Source organism: Rissa tridactyla, chromosome Z (genome assembly GCF_028500815.1).
Source record: "Rissa tridactyla isolate bRisTri1 chromosome Z, bRisTri1.patW.cur.20221130, whole genome shotgun sequence".
Classification (NCBI taxonomy): domain Eukaryota; kingdom Metazoa; phylum Chordata; class Aves; order Charadriiformes; family Laridae; genus Rissa; species Rissa tridactyla.
This window is the reverse complement of record NC_071497.1, coordinates 49241466-49256021: the sequence shown is the minus strand read 5'-3', so window position 1 is coordinate 49256021 and position 14556 is coordinate 49241466. Positions and strand designations below refer to the sequence as shown.

The window sequence follows — 14556 nt, the reverse complement described above, 5'->3', positions numbered from 1 at the left end:
TAAATCTACTATTATTAAGTGTTGTATTGATTTTGTTCTACATGTTGTTTCTACTCAAGTCTGCTGACGTTTTGTCTGGTTTGGAAGTAGCAAACATTTGGCCCAGCCTGTTATGCCCTTGGTAACATTTATAGACAGGGTTTGTCCCTAATGAAGAGTTTAAAGTACCAATGTGGAGAAATATTCAGTGCAGTGGTCTGAAGAGAAGTTGGGTATTTTGTTTTAAATTGATCTCTGTAATGATGATTTTAAGACTGTCATATGTAATGGATAGACTTTGTAAATTACTCAAGCAGCTTTTCTTAAAATATTTGAAGTGGTAATTATTATTGGGAGCAGAATAGTGACTGACAAGGCTGTTTACATGAACTGCATAAAAATGTTTAGATAGAAACTATTATTATGAAACAACACGGCATTAAAACATGGACTCTTCAGTTCTTTTGATAGTTACCTACAGGGTCAGATCTTCATTACACAAATACTTCTATCTAAAAGTAAGTTGGGAGAGAGTCGACAGAGAAACCATGAAGCAGTTTAAAAGCAAACAGGGTTTGGGCTGTTATTCTGAATACCTTCTTTGGAAGCTCTTGCTTTTCTGTTGCAAAGATATCACAAATAGTTTAAGAGGTTAGCTAGTGGTACCGTGCCAATGACTAAAACCTTTTCCTTAAGGGATCAATGCCTGTAATCTGTTCTAGAGCTTGGGTTCCTTACCTTTCTTCTCTGCAGCAGACTCTTCTGCCCTGAATGTAAATATCAAAAGAGAGACCCTTGAGGTGGAATTATCTTTGTTGAAATAATCTCGTGACACTGAAGGTCTTGCCTCTGTTAGCCTGCTTTGCAGGGACCTTGAGATCTGATGATGTCCTTGGTGATAGTACCTACTGTGTGAAGTACTTCACTAGGTTCTTCCTTGACATCGTAGCAAAAACTGCAGTGAATGTTCTGACTTTCCTTGGCAGAGCTTGGTAACAAGAATTCAGAGTGCTGGCAGTGATAACCCTCACCTTCCTCGATTCCCCACAGGGATTTTTAGGCATCATTCTTGACAGGTCCTGCAATATCCGTCAGTTATATGAACTGTCATTCCCAGTAGTCTGGCAACAAAGGCCTGACTTTCTGATACCATTGCAGCAATGCTGGAGGGTGGATCTTTTTTACTGTAGGTTTTGCCAGCCTGTACCTTGTAAACTTCTCTGAGCCTAGTTTCAGTCTGTGCCAATGCATCTGGGTGTACAGTGGCCTTAGAGCCATTGTGTTCTTGATGTCCCACAGCCACATCCCTTTCCAAAGAGTATAGCAAAAGCACTGCAACTACTTGTTAGAGAAGAAACAGGAACTAAATTGTGAGCTTAAGGATGTTTTTTCACTCTACGATACTGGTGCACCAGAAGCCCCAAATGTTTGTAGTACATGAAAGCAAATACCAGTATAAGACCTTACACTTTGCAGTCCTGAGGATACTTGTCTGCCTGCAGGTGTAGCAAAACACGAGGAACACCAAAAGATGGCTTGTTCTTCTGATTTAGCAGATTAGCTGATTTGAGAGGATTTGATACATCCTCTCCAATGTTAGATGCTATCTGGTATGTACATTACTCATCCCAAAACAAGACTTGAAGGTAGCAAAGAAGCTGAAAATTGTTCCTGCAGACTTGAAGTTCCTTAAGGCAGTTTTTAAGACTTTAAGATGGTACAACTGACTTACTTCATGGTGGCTTTTAGACCTTGTTGTGCTTCGTAAAAGCCAGCCCTACAATGGGACTCTACTCTACCAGGTCACCCAGGTTCATATGCCTTTTGATAATTGCAGTATGTGGCAATCTGAACCAAACTGGCATGTGCCAGCTTCTACAGGATGAGCTCCTCATTGTCTCTTTGCCACAACTGTCCTTTCTAAATCTAGAAGTATTCTGTGAATAACCATCAGGAATCACCTCCACTCCTTTCTTCCACCCTCAGCCTTGCAATTCTGTTATCAGAAGAACATGAGTTGATGACTACGCTTCCATAGTGAATATAGATAGACCTCTTGGAACTCATATTTCTGAAACTTTTGAATCTTCCCCATAGCTATCATTAATTTGATAAGTCAAAATAAAGATTGAGTCTTATGTAGACCAAATGGTAAGCAATCATTATGGGCTTTCTGCACTGAGGATTGCGTTCCCATTCCTGCGCTGAGCTTACCTGAAGTTCAGAAATATTAACAAGTGCTCCAAAGACTTTTTTTTTCCTTGAATCATTAATGTATTTCCTTGCATGGGCCTTGTTTTGAACCACATCTGTTATCGCCATGCCTATGCATCGTTGATTCAGACCGTTGACAAGTGTCAGTTTCCTGTTAAAGAAAAGGCCAGGGCTGGAATACTTGTGTGTGGTTTTCCTGAAATTTGCTGTCATAGTGGATTTTGTAGGGGCTTTGCATCTCTATCTGCTAGTGGAGGAAAAGTGAAGGATTTAATTAGACTGCTTGCACTTGAAGAGGCTCAGATGGGATCTTGGCCTAGACACACATGTCCCCCATCACCCCACTGTTCAAGTTGATAACATCACGTACCCTAATGCATTTTTTTCCCAATGAATGGAATTTATAGGGGCATTGCTTTCTCCTTTTTCTAGACAAGAATTTTTGTTTCTTATATATGTTCTTAATATGTGTGAAGTCTTTCTTACCAGGGATTCAGAAATTAACAAATCCTTGTCTCAAAGAGGGAGTAGTATTGAAAATCCTGTATCTAACATAGAATAGATCAGAGTTAAGGAAAATATATGAAATAGAATTAAAATATTGATACTAAGTTGAACTTGAGTAGTTTGTAGACCCCTGTAGAACATTTGATGTAAATGTCCTTTAATTTTCATGTCATTATCAAATAAGCTGTAGTACAGATAAACTGAGTTTAACAGGTACTGGCTTTTTTTATAGGAGGAATACGACAAGTATGGGATTCGCATTAGAGTCAAATTCCACAGTAGCACTGAACTTCATGAATTGACTCCATATCATCAGAGTGGAGGTGAGAAAAGTGTTTCCACTATGTTGTACCTGATGGCTCTACAGGAACTCAACAGATGTCCTTTCAGGGTTGTAGATGAAATAAATCAGGTGAGGATCAATAGTGCAGTATATAACGTCTTTTTATACAGATGCTTATGACATAGTGGAGAGACTTTTTTTTATTGTATTTTTTTCTTTTAGGGAATGGATCCAATGAATGAGAGAAGAGTTTTTGAAATGGTTGTGAAAACTGCTTGTAAAGAAAGCACATCTCAGTACTTCTTTATTACACCAAAGGTGCGTGGTAGAAAATGAAATTGAAAGTTTAATGTGTAGGAGAGTTCAGTTTTGTGTGATAATATCCCTATAAAAACTCTATAACTTGTCTCTGTTTTACCTAAGAACTTAATATTAAAGGGTAACTGTGAGAGAATTTGTCCATTTTAAGGACATTCCTGGAAGGAATTCAGACAACTCATACCAGGGCTCATCTCATCATAAATTCATTCTGGAATTGTGGTCTCTGTGAAAGTATCACAAGCTAACCACCAGTGGCTAGGGATACCATGTAACAGAGCTGTCAAATGTATTGCCTTTAGCTCACACAGAATTGGCATTGTAGCAGAGAACAACTTCCAAAAAAGTCAGATAATGATATTGGAATAGGTTAGTACTGCGGACATCAGAAGAACTAGAGGAGTCCCACATTCATAGAGGAAAGCTATTCCAAGTAATAATTTGAGACTTACAAGCTCAGAAAAGGTCAGTGCTATGCTCCACGGAGAATGGCTTGAAGAGGAGTTTTCAGTCAAGAAAAGAATGACCAATGCTTAATTGTGCTCTTCTGCTAAAATAATTTAAAAAAAAAAAAAAAAGAAAAGATAATTGACTTACTAGGTGATGCACTGATGTGCTGCTGTGGCTTGAAAGGACTATTAAGTAGGGTGGCTGTTTAATAAAGGTTACTTGTACACCAAGGAGGCAAGCATTAAGTAATGGGCTGTGTGCTTTTTATTAAGATATCAGTTCTCCCGCTGTATTTTAGAAAATCTGGCTGGTATGTGCTGTTCTTTTCTGTAAATAGCAGTTGAAGGACCTGAGAATAGCCACCTACAGCATTTACCTGACTGAAAGTAGGAGGAAGGTGATGCTTGTTGTTCCTTCTGATCTTGCAGTGTACTTACCTCCACGCAGTTTGGTCGTTTCCTGTACACATTACTTCTTTCTTGTTCTGTGTGTTATTTGTCTGCTTTTGTCTTCTTGCGATTTCTCTGCTTACTGGATCTGCTTTTCTGTGCTCTCTACAACTTCGAGAAATTAGAGAATAGTTTGGATGTTGAAAGGATAGAAATAGCTCTACTAACTATAATGCTTCCCACATATAAAGGACTGTAGTGTTCAGAGTCTGTTTTAAAAGTTGTACTCGTTGTGAAATTACTAAGAATAGAGAAGGGGGAAAACTGAGTGTGCAGAGCTAATCAGAAAGATCAGAGTAAAAATGATGTCATGGTTTTGGCCAAATTGGCCAATGGCCGGCAACAGGTCCTCCCCCCAGCCTCTCATGCACAGAGAGGAGGAGGAGAGATAAAGAGATTTACGAGTTTAGAAGAAACTAAACTACTTTAATGAAATATTAATAATAGAATAAAAAGGAAAATAATTAAATAGATACAGTATATACAAAACTGCATTAAGCTCCCAGGATGACGTCACCAGCAGGCACTGGGGAAGTCCCAGGCTGGACTCAGCGCCGGGTGGGAACTGGATTCCACAGCTGGAGTCAGGAACGCATGGATCGGGACCAAAGGCAGATGGACAGGGTCCTCCTCGGATGTCAGCCATCAAAGGAAAAGTCTTGACCCTTTGATCCCTCATCTTTTAGACTGAGCATGGGGCAGATGGGATGGAATACCCCTGTTGGTCAGTTTTGGGTCACCTGTCCTGTCTGCTCCTCCCTGCAGGTGGGACCCCTCTATGCTTTTCTGTTTACGACCCTCCAACGGGGCAAATAACGAAATTAGCTGACCTTGGTTGTTACAGCAATAAGTATAAGCAAGAGCCTTGCTGCATACCATTCCTTGGCACAAGCTGTCTTATCACTCTGAACAAAGCGCTTTAGACACAACGTGCTGTTAATTTCAGAGAGTTAGAAGAGGCCTAACTAAGAAGTAAAATTACTGAATAGAAAGTTGGTTCTGTTTTACCTCAAACCAGGACAAATGAGAAGGCAGAAATAAGAAATTTCTGAGGCTTAAAAAAAAAGTCCATTTAATATTATGGTAAGAGGAAGATCAAGGAATGTCTTGCACCACTATTCAGCAGCAAGAGATTGTGTTAAGAAGAGGTCGCTGGAAGTATTTCTTTCTTTATTTTTTCCTCTCTCTCTCTCTCTCTCTCACGTGCAAGTAGGTGATCACCACAGTTAACATGGTGAAGTTGTATTGGCCTACCACAAAGAACATTATTGAGATAGCACTTCATGTAGAGGTCTTAGGCGAGGAGATAGTTTGAGTGGGCTGTGGTCAGAGGGTAATTAAAAGGTTGTACAGAGCAGGCGGAGGAGGAAGCCAAACTCTGCTGTTCCAGTGGCTTACCTGCAGTTCCTGAGCCTACACTGTATGTCATCACTTTCTAGTGTGTGATTACATACTTGCTTTCTAGTAACTATGAGAAATTGTCATACTAAGCTAAGTTCTGTGTATGTATCCAGTAGATACAGGAAAAACTCTTACTGTGTTTTTTTTCGGTGTGTTGACACTTTACCCAGCTATATTCTTAAGCAAGCTACAGAGGGGAAGGAGTATAGATTAATATGCAGTAGAGCTGATTAGGAAAATTGTATTCTGAATAGTTGTGATTCACTTTCAGAATGAGTAGATGAACTGAATGGGTTCCTTAGGAATGAGTCTTGGGTTTGAAAATGAGTGTTTTTAATATCAATCTATGCTGAAACAGATTACATTTATTAAACATACAAATAATCACCATGTTGGGAGTGAATGCTTCTTTACCGTAGAGCAAGATTAGAATTCAAAGCAATCTTGGATTAAGTACTTTATTTGAAAACAGGGTGTATTTCAGCACGGACAAGCATAGGACTTGGTATTTAAGTGGGAAAAATCAACAACAGCATCTGGTCTAAGGCATAAATGCCTAAATGACTGGGGAGAGAGAAGTTACTGTGGATTACAGGTTGAGCATTAGTCGCAAGTAAATTGCTAAAAGTCATCCTGAGCACTGCAGATAACCCTACAGCTTGCGTGATGTCTGTCAGTCTGCTGGGCTTGTGCCTGACAAGATTTGTACTATGTAAGTGTCCAGCTTTGGCTGTTATACTTCAGAAAAGTAGTACAGTGGTTGGAGTTATTCCAGAAGTCAGCAGTACAACTTTTATGAAGTTTTGAAAGTTTTTTATTTGCACTGATTGAAATTGCTTAGCTCAGAGGAGCACAAGGCTGAAGAGAGGCAGAATAATTGTGCCCAAGTAACTACCTCCTGCCCTGCCCTGGCAAAAGAGGAAAACCAGACAATATTCTCTGCCCATCATGGGTAAGGGGAAAAAAGTAATGACCACATTTGCAGCAAGAAGGTACAGATCGGATAGGAAGATTTTGTTGTGGTAAGAATAGCTAGGTATGGAAATTGCCAGGCGAATGAGTGGAGTCTTTTTGGGGGGTTTCTAGGAACAGATATACATCATCTGTCAGAAAGGCTATAGTCCTGCTATATTGACTTTTTGAGATCTAAGACTTTATGTAGACCTCCTTCACTTGTTTTAGGTAATGGAGAACATCTCTTCTAGCAATTTTGACTTTGCTTTTTGTGTTTTTTCACCAGCTCCTGCAGAATCTCACTTACAATGACAGGATGACAGTGTTGTTTGTCTACAATGGACCTTTTATGTTGGAGGCAAACAAATGGAACTTAAAGTCTTTCTGTAGGCGGCGGCGGCGACTTGGAAGGATGGATGAACAGTGATACATACATATATATTAAAAATATATATAATGTTTTTGTAGAACTTTTTGGAACACCTGGCTTTCAAGACTTTAGAAATTGTGAAAGATGAGACCCTCAAAGAATTGATGATTAAGAACTTTGATTCTTAAAACTTGTGTAAAAGTGTAACAGATTTGAAGTGCATGATTTTTTTTCAAATCTTTCATAGTGACCTCTTTCTCCAAAGAAACTACTTTTTCTCAATAGTAGTTTTAAATAAAAAGGAAAGTTTCATGTATTTTGCTATTTTATTAGTAATGCAGCATCAGAAGCACAGTTAATTTTTCTAGGTTATACTGGACTAATTCTATGTCTGGGTTTCTGGTTTTGGGTTGGTTTTTTTTTCCAAAAATTTGAATCTACTTTTCATAAATAGTGTTCCCCCTAACACAGTTAAGGATGTTCCCCAAAATTTTCCTATTGAAATGGAAACTACTTGAATGAATGAAGAACATGATGTATAGGAAGGGTATGGTTTGTAAGTAGCTGTGCATTTGTTTTGTGAAAATATACCTGAAGTTAACATAAAGAATGTACTATTGTTAGAATAATATACTTTATTATTATTATTATTTATTATTTTTGAGCTAATGTTCCATTTTGTATTCCTGGAAGGATACGGTCTTTATTTTTCTAGCAAGTCTCTCTCAGCAAGGTATTATTGAAAGAACGAGCTAGCTAGCTTGCAGAAGTAAAACTGAGCAATATATAACTTCTTTGTTTTGGTTTTTTTTTTCAAGTAAAACTTGGTGCATTTTGGGTGATAGGTGGAGAAAATAGTCCTGCTGATTTCATGCATGAGTTAAAACCAGGAGGCTTTTTACAAGGCTTCAGCTGCATTAGAGAGACTGTGTACGCAATGGCTTTTCAACAGGTAGCCATAAAATTCATTAGTGGGGTTTTGGCCGTAGCTGTTAAGCATTTGAAAGCAGATGTTATCAACAGAATGCTGAACCCCTAAAATAAAGTCCCTGTTATTTAATTAACTCTAAAAAAAAAAATAAACTGAATTGTGAAGAGTATGATTTGTAAAGAAATGGAAACTAAGATTGGTATGTAAAATGTATGTGAAAATGATTGAGTCCCAGGACATCATCTGAAAATACGCAGTATCCATTTTTTCATGGGGGGAGTAGCCTTCAATAGAATTTTATACAAAATCTGATCTCCAATAGATTTTGAGTGGGAGTTATTCTTAACAGCATCCTGTCAATGAACTTTGCTAATGGAATTGATATGTCAGGCTTTTTACATTAGAATGTTAGAAATAAATTAACCCACTGCACATGTAAACTAGGATCTATGAGGTTTTGGGTATTAAAAGTTAAGTACTGTAATTCTTGTTTGGAATAGGAACACAATAGAGGAATAGTTAAGGGAATAGAGAACTATGTATTCTTACATCGTAGGCCACTGTTGATCAATGGAGCTCTGTCTGACTGTGAAACGAGTTCCTGGAATAAGTTCCGTGAGGATTAGTGTCCATACACAAATATTTGACAGAAGAACGAAAAGAGTGTGGAAACTCAGGCTGTAGTCCAGGGATTGAGTGGGCCAGCAGAGTATCGACTTAACTGAGGCTACAGGCCTATCTGTCCACTGTATTACAGGATTTGTGTTTTAAATATGTTCTTTGATCTTCAAAATACTTGGCTTCTCATAACCCTGAACTTCTAAGGTTGGTGTTGCGTTTTTTTTTAATTGAATGGAAAACCACATTCTGTTTAGTCTCTGAGGATCGCTATATGAAGAGTGCAATTCGTTTTCAGTATCATAAATAAGTGAAATTACTTACATGAACAAGTGTTAGGACTCAGTTCTTCTACGGCTAGACAGCACTATCTGTTCTTAATGCTGTCATCTTAGAACTTGGTGGGATTTCTTCCTAGAGTTCAGTTCCTTTCTTATGTTTCAGGCTGTGGTATGAAATGTACGTCTGATTTATTTCAAGAGGATGGCACTTCAGATCCTGTCTCAAAAGTCATGTCTTCTGGATACAGGCCTGCCACACTGCACAGGTGAAGAGGGTGACAGGCTTGTGGGTGTTTGCATTTTCCTTAGAGGTCTGTCAACTTTGACCAGAGGTCCTGATTTTGATCTTTCTGGCTGCAATCTTAATATGACACTTGTTCATATTACCTTACCCCAGACAGCTTAATGAGCTGCAAAACCGTACCACCAGCATGTTACTGACCAATAGAGCTTCACTATCCAGCAGCTCTTCTAGCTAAAGCCTTTAAAAAAGAACTGTAAAACCAACTTTGCGTATAAAAGCAGCCATTGCTATTTGCAATCAGGTGTACAACATGTGTGTCTCCCATACACATGTTGGTGACGTGCTAATTCGCGTGCCCAGTGCATCCTGTCCACATACAGTGACCTTTTGGCTTAAAAGTAAGTCTTTTGAACTGGATATTGTATTCAACCGTGAAAATCCACACTGAGTCGCTTAGTTGTAGCTACAGCATTATTTCAGATTCCTTACCTGCGTATGGGGCCCTTCTGTGCTGCCAGCTTTCTTGCTCTTCCTCATGCTTTGCTACTGCTACTTCAGCTCCTCAGGGACCCTTGTTATAAAAACCCGTGGAATTAATCTCAGTATAACTTTGAGGAGGAGGGAATGAGTGGGAGTTTAGGTTAAATATACACGTAGTATCCAGCTTTTCCTGCTGACTAGGCAGGACCTCTCAAAAATGTACAAGTGGAAAGACCCCAGATAGTCCTGTCAGCTGAAGTGTAAATTGAGCTTTCTCCAAAAATAAGTACTTTTCCCTGTTGTTTAGACCAGCTGAAGACTTTGCCAAAGTTCTCTTCCACCACCATCTGCAGTTCTGACAAACATCTGTGTCTGCTCATGTATTGAGACAAAGAGAGAGAAAAGCAGCATGGAAATTGTGACTTACTACAAGAAATAAAAAGATCTTGAGGAACCAAATACTGAAAAGCACTTATAAATCACCCTTTACTCTATTTTATTTCTGAAAATGGCACTCGAGCATGCACGTTATTGTTAACTGGGAGAGATTGCTTAGTCAGATTGAGCAGCAAACTAGAATAAGGAAGGACCCTTGCACAGCTACAGTACTATTAATGTGCTTATGTGAAACTTGGGCTTTTTTTTGGAGAAAAGTAAATTAGGCCTGTTAAGGCTGTTTCTGACTGGGAACATCTGGAACGTTGTTGAGACACAGGAACAGGTTGCCCAGGGAAGCTGTGGATGCCCCATCCGTGGAAGTGTTCAAGGCCAGGCTGGATGGGGCTTTGAGCAGCCTGGTCGAGTGGGAGGTGTCCCTGCCCACGGCAGGGGGGTTGGAACTAAATGATCTTTCAGGTCCCTTCCAATTTAAAGCATTCTATGATCTATTCTCCAGGTCTTGGCATTAGTGAGAGATGATGGGATGCACAGAGCTGGTCTGGGCTGCAGGATGCTTACTGAAAAGTATGGTGGGTGCTCTTTAGAGGCCTGGGTATGCACCTACTCCAGGCCTGATAGCAAATTTTACTTAGAGTTAACACTGCTGGAGGCTCTCGTGTATGGTTCATGCCAGGATGCCCTCTCTTTTGTTACTAAGCTCTCTGGTTGATGCTTCCTTTCTAGAAGCTTCTGGACCATCTTCAAACAATGCTCCCTATGGATTGTCGAAACTGACTTGGGTTTCTTCCATGAGCCTGCAGTTACTTGCTTGTTCCCTTAGCAAGGCCTCTTAATTTTCTGAACATCTCTTACTCTAGGAGGCCTTAATTTTCACCTTCCTTGCTCAATTTCCATGCCATTCCGTGGTGTCTTCTTGAAAGCAAGGTGTTAGAGCAAACAGATACCTAAGATTGGATGTTAGGAAAAATTTTTGCACTGAAAGGGTTATTAAGCATTGGAACAGGCTGCCCAGGGAAGTGGCTGAGGCACCATCCCTGGAGGTATTTAAAAGACGGGTAGACATAGTGCTTAGAGACGTGGTTTAGTGATGGTTTTTGTCAGAGTTCGGTTGATGGTTGACTAGAGGATCTGAAAGGTCCCTTCCAACCTAGGCAGTTCTATGATTCTATGTGAAGCTTGTCATTCTGTTTTGCAGACACTTGTGTAATGTTAACATGTTGTCTGATACCATCTCTGCTGTCCGTGCTTAGGGTTTGGGTAGTGGGGTTTACCTGGGGGAGGGAAGGAAATGTGAGAGGGAGATCCGTAATTAAAGATGCTCGCTGCTTTCTAAGCTGAGCAGGGGTCTTCTGGCTGACCCTGGGGAGCAGCTAAGGGATGGTCCCAGCAGTACATAATTCCTTCTCTTGTCCCTGCACGCCACAACCTTCACCACCACCTGTGCTGGGAAAGGAGCACCACAATGAGGTGAAGGGCTGTATTGGCTCAGGAGCATCCTAGTAACTCTACATCAACATTTATTGTGATTTTATGGAAGTTGTTTTGATGTTGCATGCATCGTTTCCCTGTCCTCTCCCCTGTCTTTACAGTTCACCTTTCAAGGAGCTGGCCAACTAGTTTCTTCTGATTTGATTGGCACAACGTCTGATGGGAGGTGTCTGGCGGGGAAGCTACATCATGGGAAGGGGGGGAACCTTGGCACTCCAGCTTTACTGTAAATAACTCTGAGCCAAAATTACTCGCTTCAGTTCTGACTCACTGAAACACAATGTCCAAAATAAATTTTCGTAGAACTTTTTGTTACAGAAGCGTTTTTTTCCCCAGTGCCTTACTAATTCAGAATAAAACCAGGATTCAGTGCATCATGATTTGGAGAGGAAGGAGATGGGAAAGAGAATTAAATCCACCTCTGCTCCAAGAAAAATCCTCCCCCTGTCCCAGCCTGAACATCAGAAAACAGCAAGAAGGTTTCTCGGCTGCTGCACTCCCAGACTAGGCTCGCCAAGAGCCACATTTCTCCTGTGAGGCTCATTGATCCAGCTGTCCTTTCTGTATTAGGACAGCCTGGATGAAGGGTGGTGTTTTGCATGCAGGGGGTCATTTAGTAGTTACTACGTATCGTGGGGCTGGTTGTGGTATTTGTGTGGTTGGTTTTGTTGTTGGTTTTACGGAATAATTACAAACACAGCGTAAACCCAAAGCAGATGATGAGCACAGGGAGCACAAAGGGACTTGCTCTTAAGACACCGTCAGCAGTGTCGGCCCCTCTCTCTGCTGCTGCAGTGGTGCTTAAAAGCTCTGTTCAGGTGAAAAGCCACTGTTACGGTTTTCTATGGGCCCCAGTGGATGAGGAGTCTGGATCCCCTCTGTGTCTGCTTCTGAGCCCAGTTGTGCTCTTCCTGAAGGATTCTTGTGGTCAGAACGTTTGTACTATTTAAAATACACTTTGTTGTATAAAATGTACTGGTTTGATGCCAGTATAATTAAAGTGGTACAGCCTACGGTGTGTATGCAATTTCTCAAGAATCAGGATGTCAGAAATCAGTATGCTCATGAAAAATTATTGGAGTAAGTTATATTGGGAGAATCTCCTTTATTTCAATTTGAAGGAGTTTACAGTAAGGCTGTCCTGCTTGAGATGTTTCAGTTAAAAAATTACACCCCTGGGAAAAATGGTTCATTGGACATAAGAGCCGAATGCAGCTTAGTTTCTAGGTAAGGCCTGGATTCTTCTTCTGTAATCCAGTAAAACAGTCGCAGTGATTTACCACCGGCATTGCATAGACTACTAACACAATTGTGGTTTTCCCTGGCCTTGTGGTTTTGACAGAGCAGTTATGCATGGATTTTCACAGGCTCTCCAAAGTGTTTTCCACACAAGGCCACCAAAGCAGTCAACAGCAGAAGAGTCCAAACTCCTATATGTGGTCTCTCCAGGGAGCTCTGATGTAACTTAAACCGTGAGCCAGAAGAGGAAAGAAAAGGCCAATTTCGAAGCCCAAGACTTTTCAGTGCACCTGTTCAGCACGATGCCAGGAGGGCTCTGGTATTGTCTGTGCTCTTTGATGTCTTTCTCTGTGCCTTCTGAATTCCCACAGGGCTTTTTGCATCTTGGGACACAAAACTGTCCTTACCTACCAAGTGTTTCTTCTAGTCCTGCAGTTTATACGCTCCGCTCCTTTTGTACCTCGTATTCAGATGTGTTAACATCCAGGTGTTGCTTTGATCGCTATTACATGGACTAAGAGGCAACAGACAATACCAAAAGAAACCGATGCCTTTGGATACGAAAAGCAATAGGATGTTTTATCAGTTGTCAGTTGGGGGCCACAAGCCAGTGGTCCCCAACAGTAACAGTTGTAACAATGTCAAAAATACAAGCTAAAAGCAATATGGACTCTGCTCTCTCTCACCCCAAAAGGCATACATGAGCTCCATACAGAGATACATGAACTGGAAAAATACAGTGTGTAATAATACAGAAACAAGTGTTTATTAAGGATTAGAACTGGTGCCAGTCAGACCTTCCCTTTCTGACATGGGAAGATTTCCATAGCCCCTGTGGAAGTGTTTGAGGAGGTATTGTAGGGGTCAGGGAGTTTCTCAGAGCATGGCACTGAAAGCACAGTAGCTGCAAAATTCTTGCCATTGGGAAAGCTTCCCTTGCTTAAGGCAGTCCCTTAAAGAGCACTTGCGAAAGTGCCTTGTTCTGACAGTTGAGAGTTTGCATTAAATTATTGTCGATGTAATTTGTCAGATGTGGTTGGGAGGTGTGAGGAGCTCGCCCTAGAAGAGATTTTGTTTCCAAAGCAAAAGCCATTGAGAATGTAGCAGTTGTTATGGAGCTCTGATGTAGAAGGGAAACCTCCCTGACTCCTTAGCCCTGAATGAGCGAGTGCTGAACGACATTACTCCTACGGAGGTGAAAGTGATCCTAGCCACTGTAGCAGGCAAGTTCACAGAGGCATGTGGCCTCTGAACCACCCTGCAGGCATTTAACTGGACCAGCCCTGTGGGGAGTTTGTCGTATCTCGCCTTTGGCTGTCCAACCTGAGGACAGAAAATTCAAACTCAGCATCAAGTTGAAACCTGGAGGCTGCTTACAAGTTTTGTTCCAGATGCAGATGGCTCTCTTCTACCCTTCTGTCTCCACCTGCATTGCCGGAGGGCTACATGTTCCCTGGATTCCAGGGTCTCATCTTACAAGCACGCTCTAGCACCGGTCCCATGTGCCACGTTAACGTAGTTTGTGTAAGTAGCTGCTTTTAGCTAGTCCTGACTGTAAATGTCAGTGAGCTTTTTGGCAGAGGGCTCCTTGCCTCTCCTTCCTTCAGAGGCTGAGGAGATGTTTTTTTCTCCTTACATCAGCAGTCCCTTCAAACCCATGGAAATCTTAAGGCAGCAGTGTGGCTTCACAGGCTGAAGGCTCGTGGAGCAGCTGCATGGCATGAGGGTGACCACCAGTCTGAGCCCAAAACCTACTGAACAATGGGAGAGAGACTTAGAAACTGTTATAGAGTCATAGAATGGTTCAGGTTGGAAGGGACCTTAAAGATCACCTAGTTCCAACCCCCCTGCCATGGGCAGGGACACCTCCCACTCGACCAGGCTGCTCAAAGCCCCATCCAGCCTGGCCTTGAACACTTCCAGAGATGGGGCATCCACAGCTTCCCTGGGC

General features: G+C 41.2%; 1 protein-coding gene across 1 annotated transcript in view; it reads left to right on the top strand.

The window, feature by feature from the left end:
* Nucleotides 1-7715, top strand: part of SMC5 (structural maintenance of chromosomes 5) — a 55733-nt gene extending 48018 nt beyond the window's left edge. Inside the window, exons 22-24 of the mRNA XM_054184916.1 lie at nucleotides 2933-3112; nucleotides 3206-3301; nucleotides 6842-7715. Of these exons, the coding sequence (XP_054040891.1) occupies nucleotides 2933-3112; nucleotides 3206-3301; nucleotides 6842-6982 (417 nt within the window). The 3' untranslated portion in view covers nucleotides 6983-7715. The remainder of the gene's footprint in view (nucleotides 1-2932; nucleotides 3113-3205; nucleotides 3302-6841) is intronic.
* Nucleotides 7716-14556: the final 6841 nt, after the last annotated feature.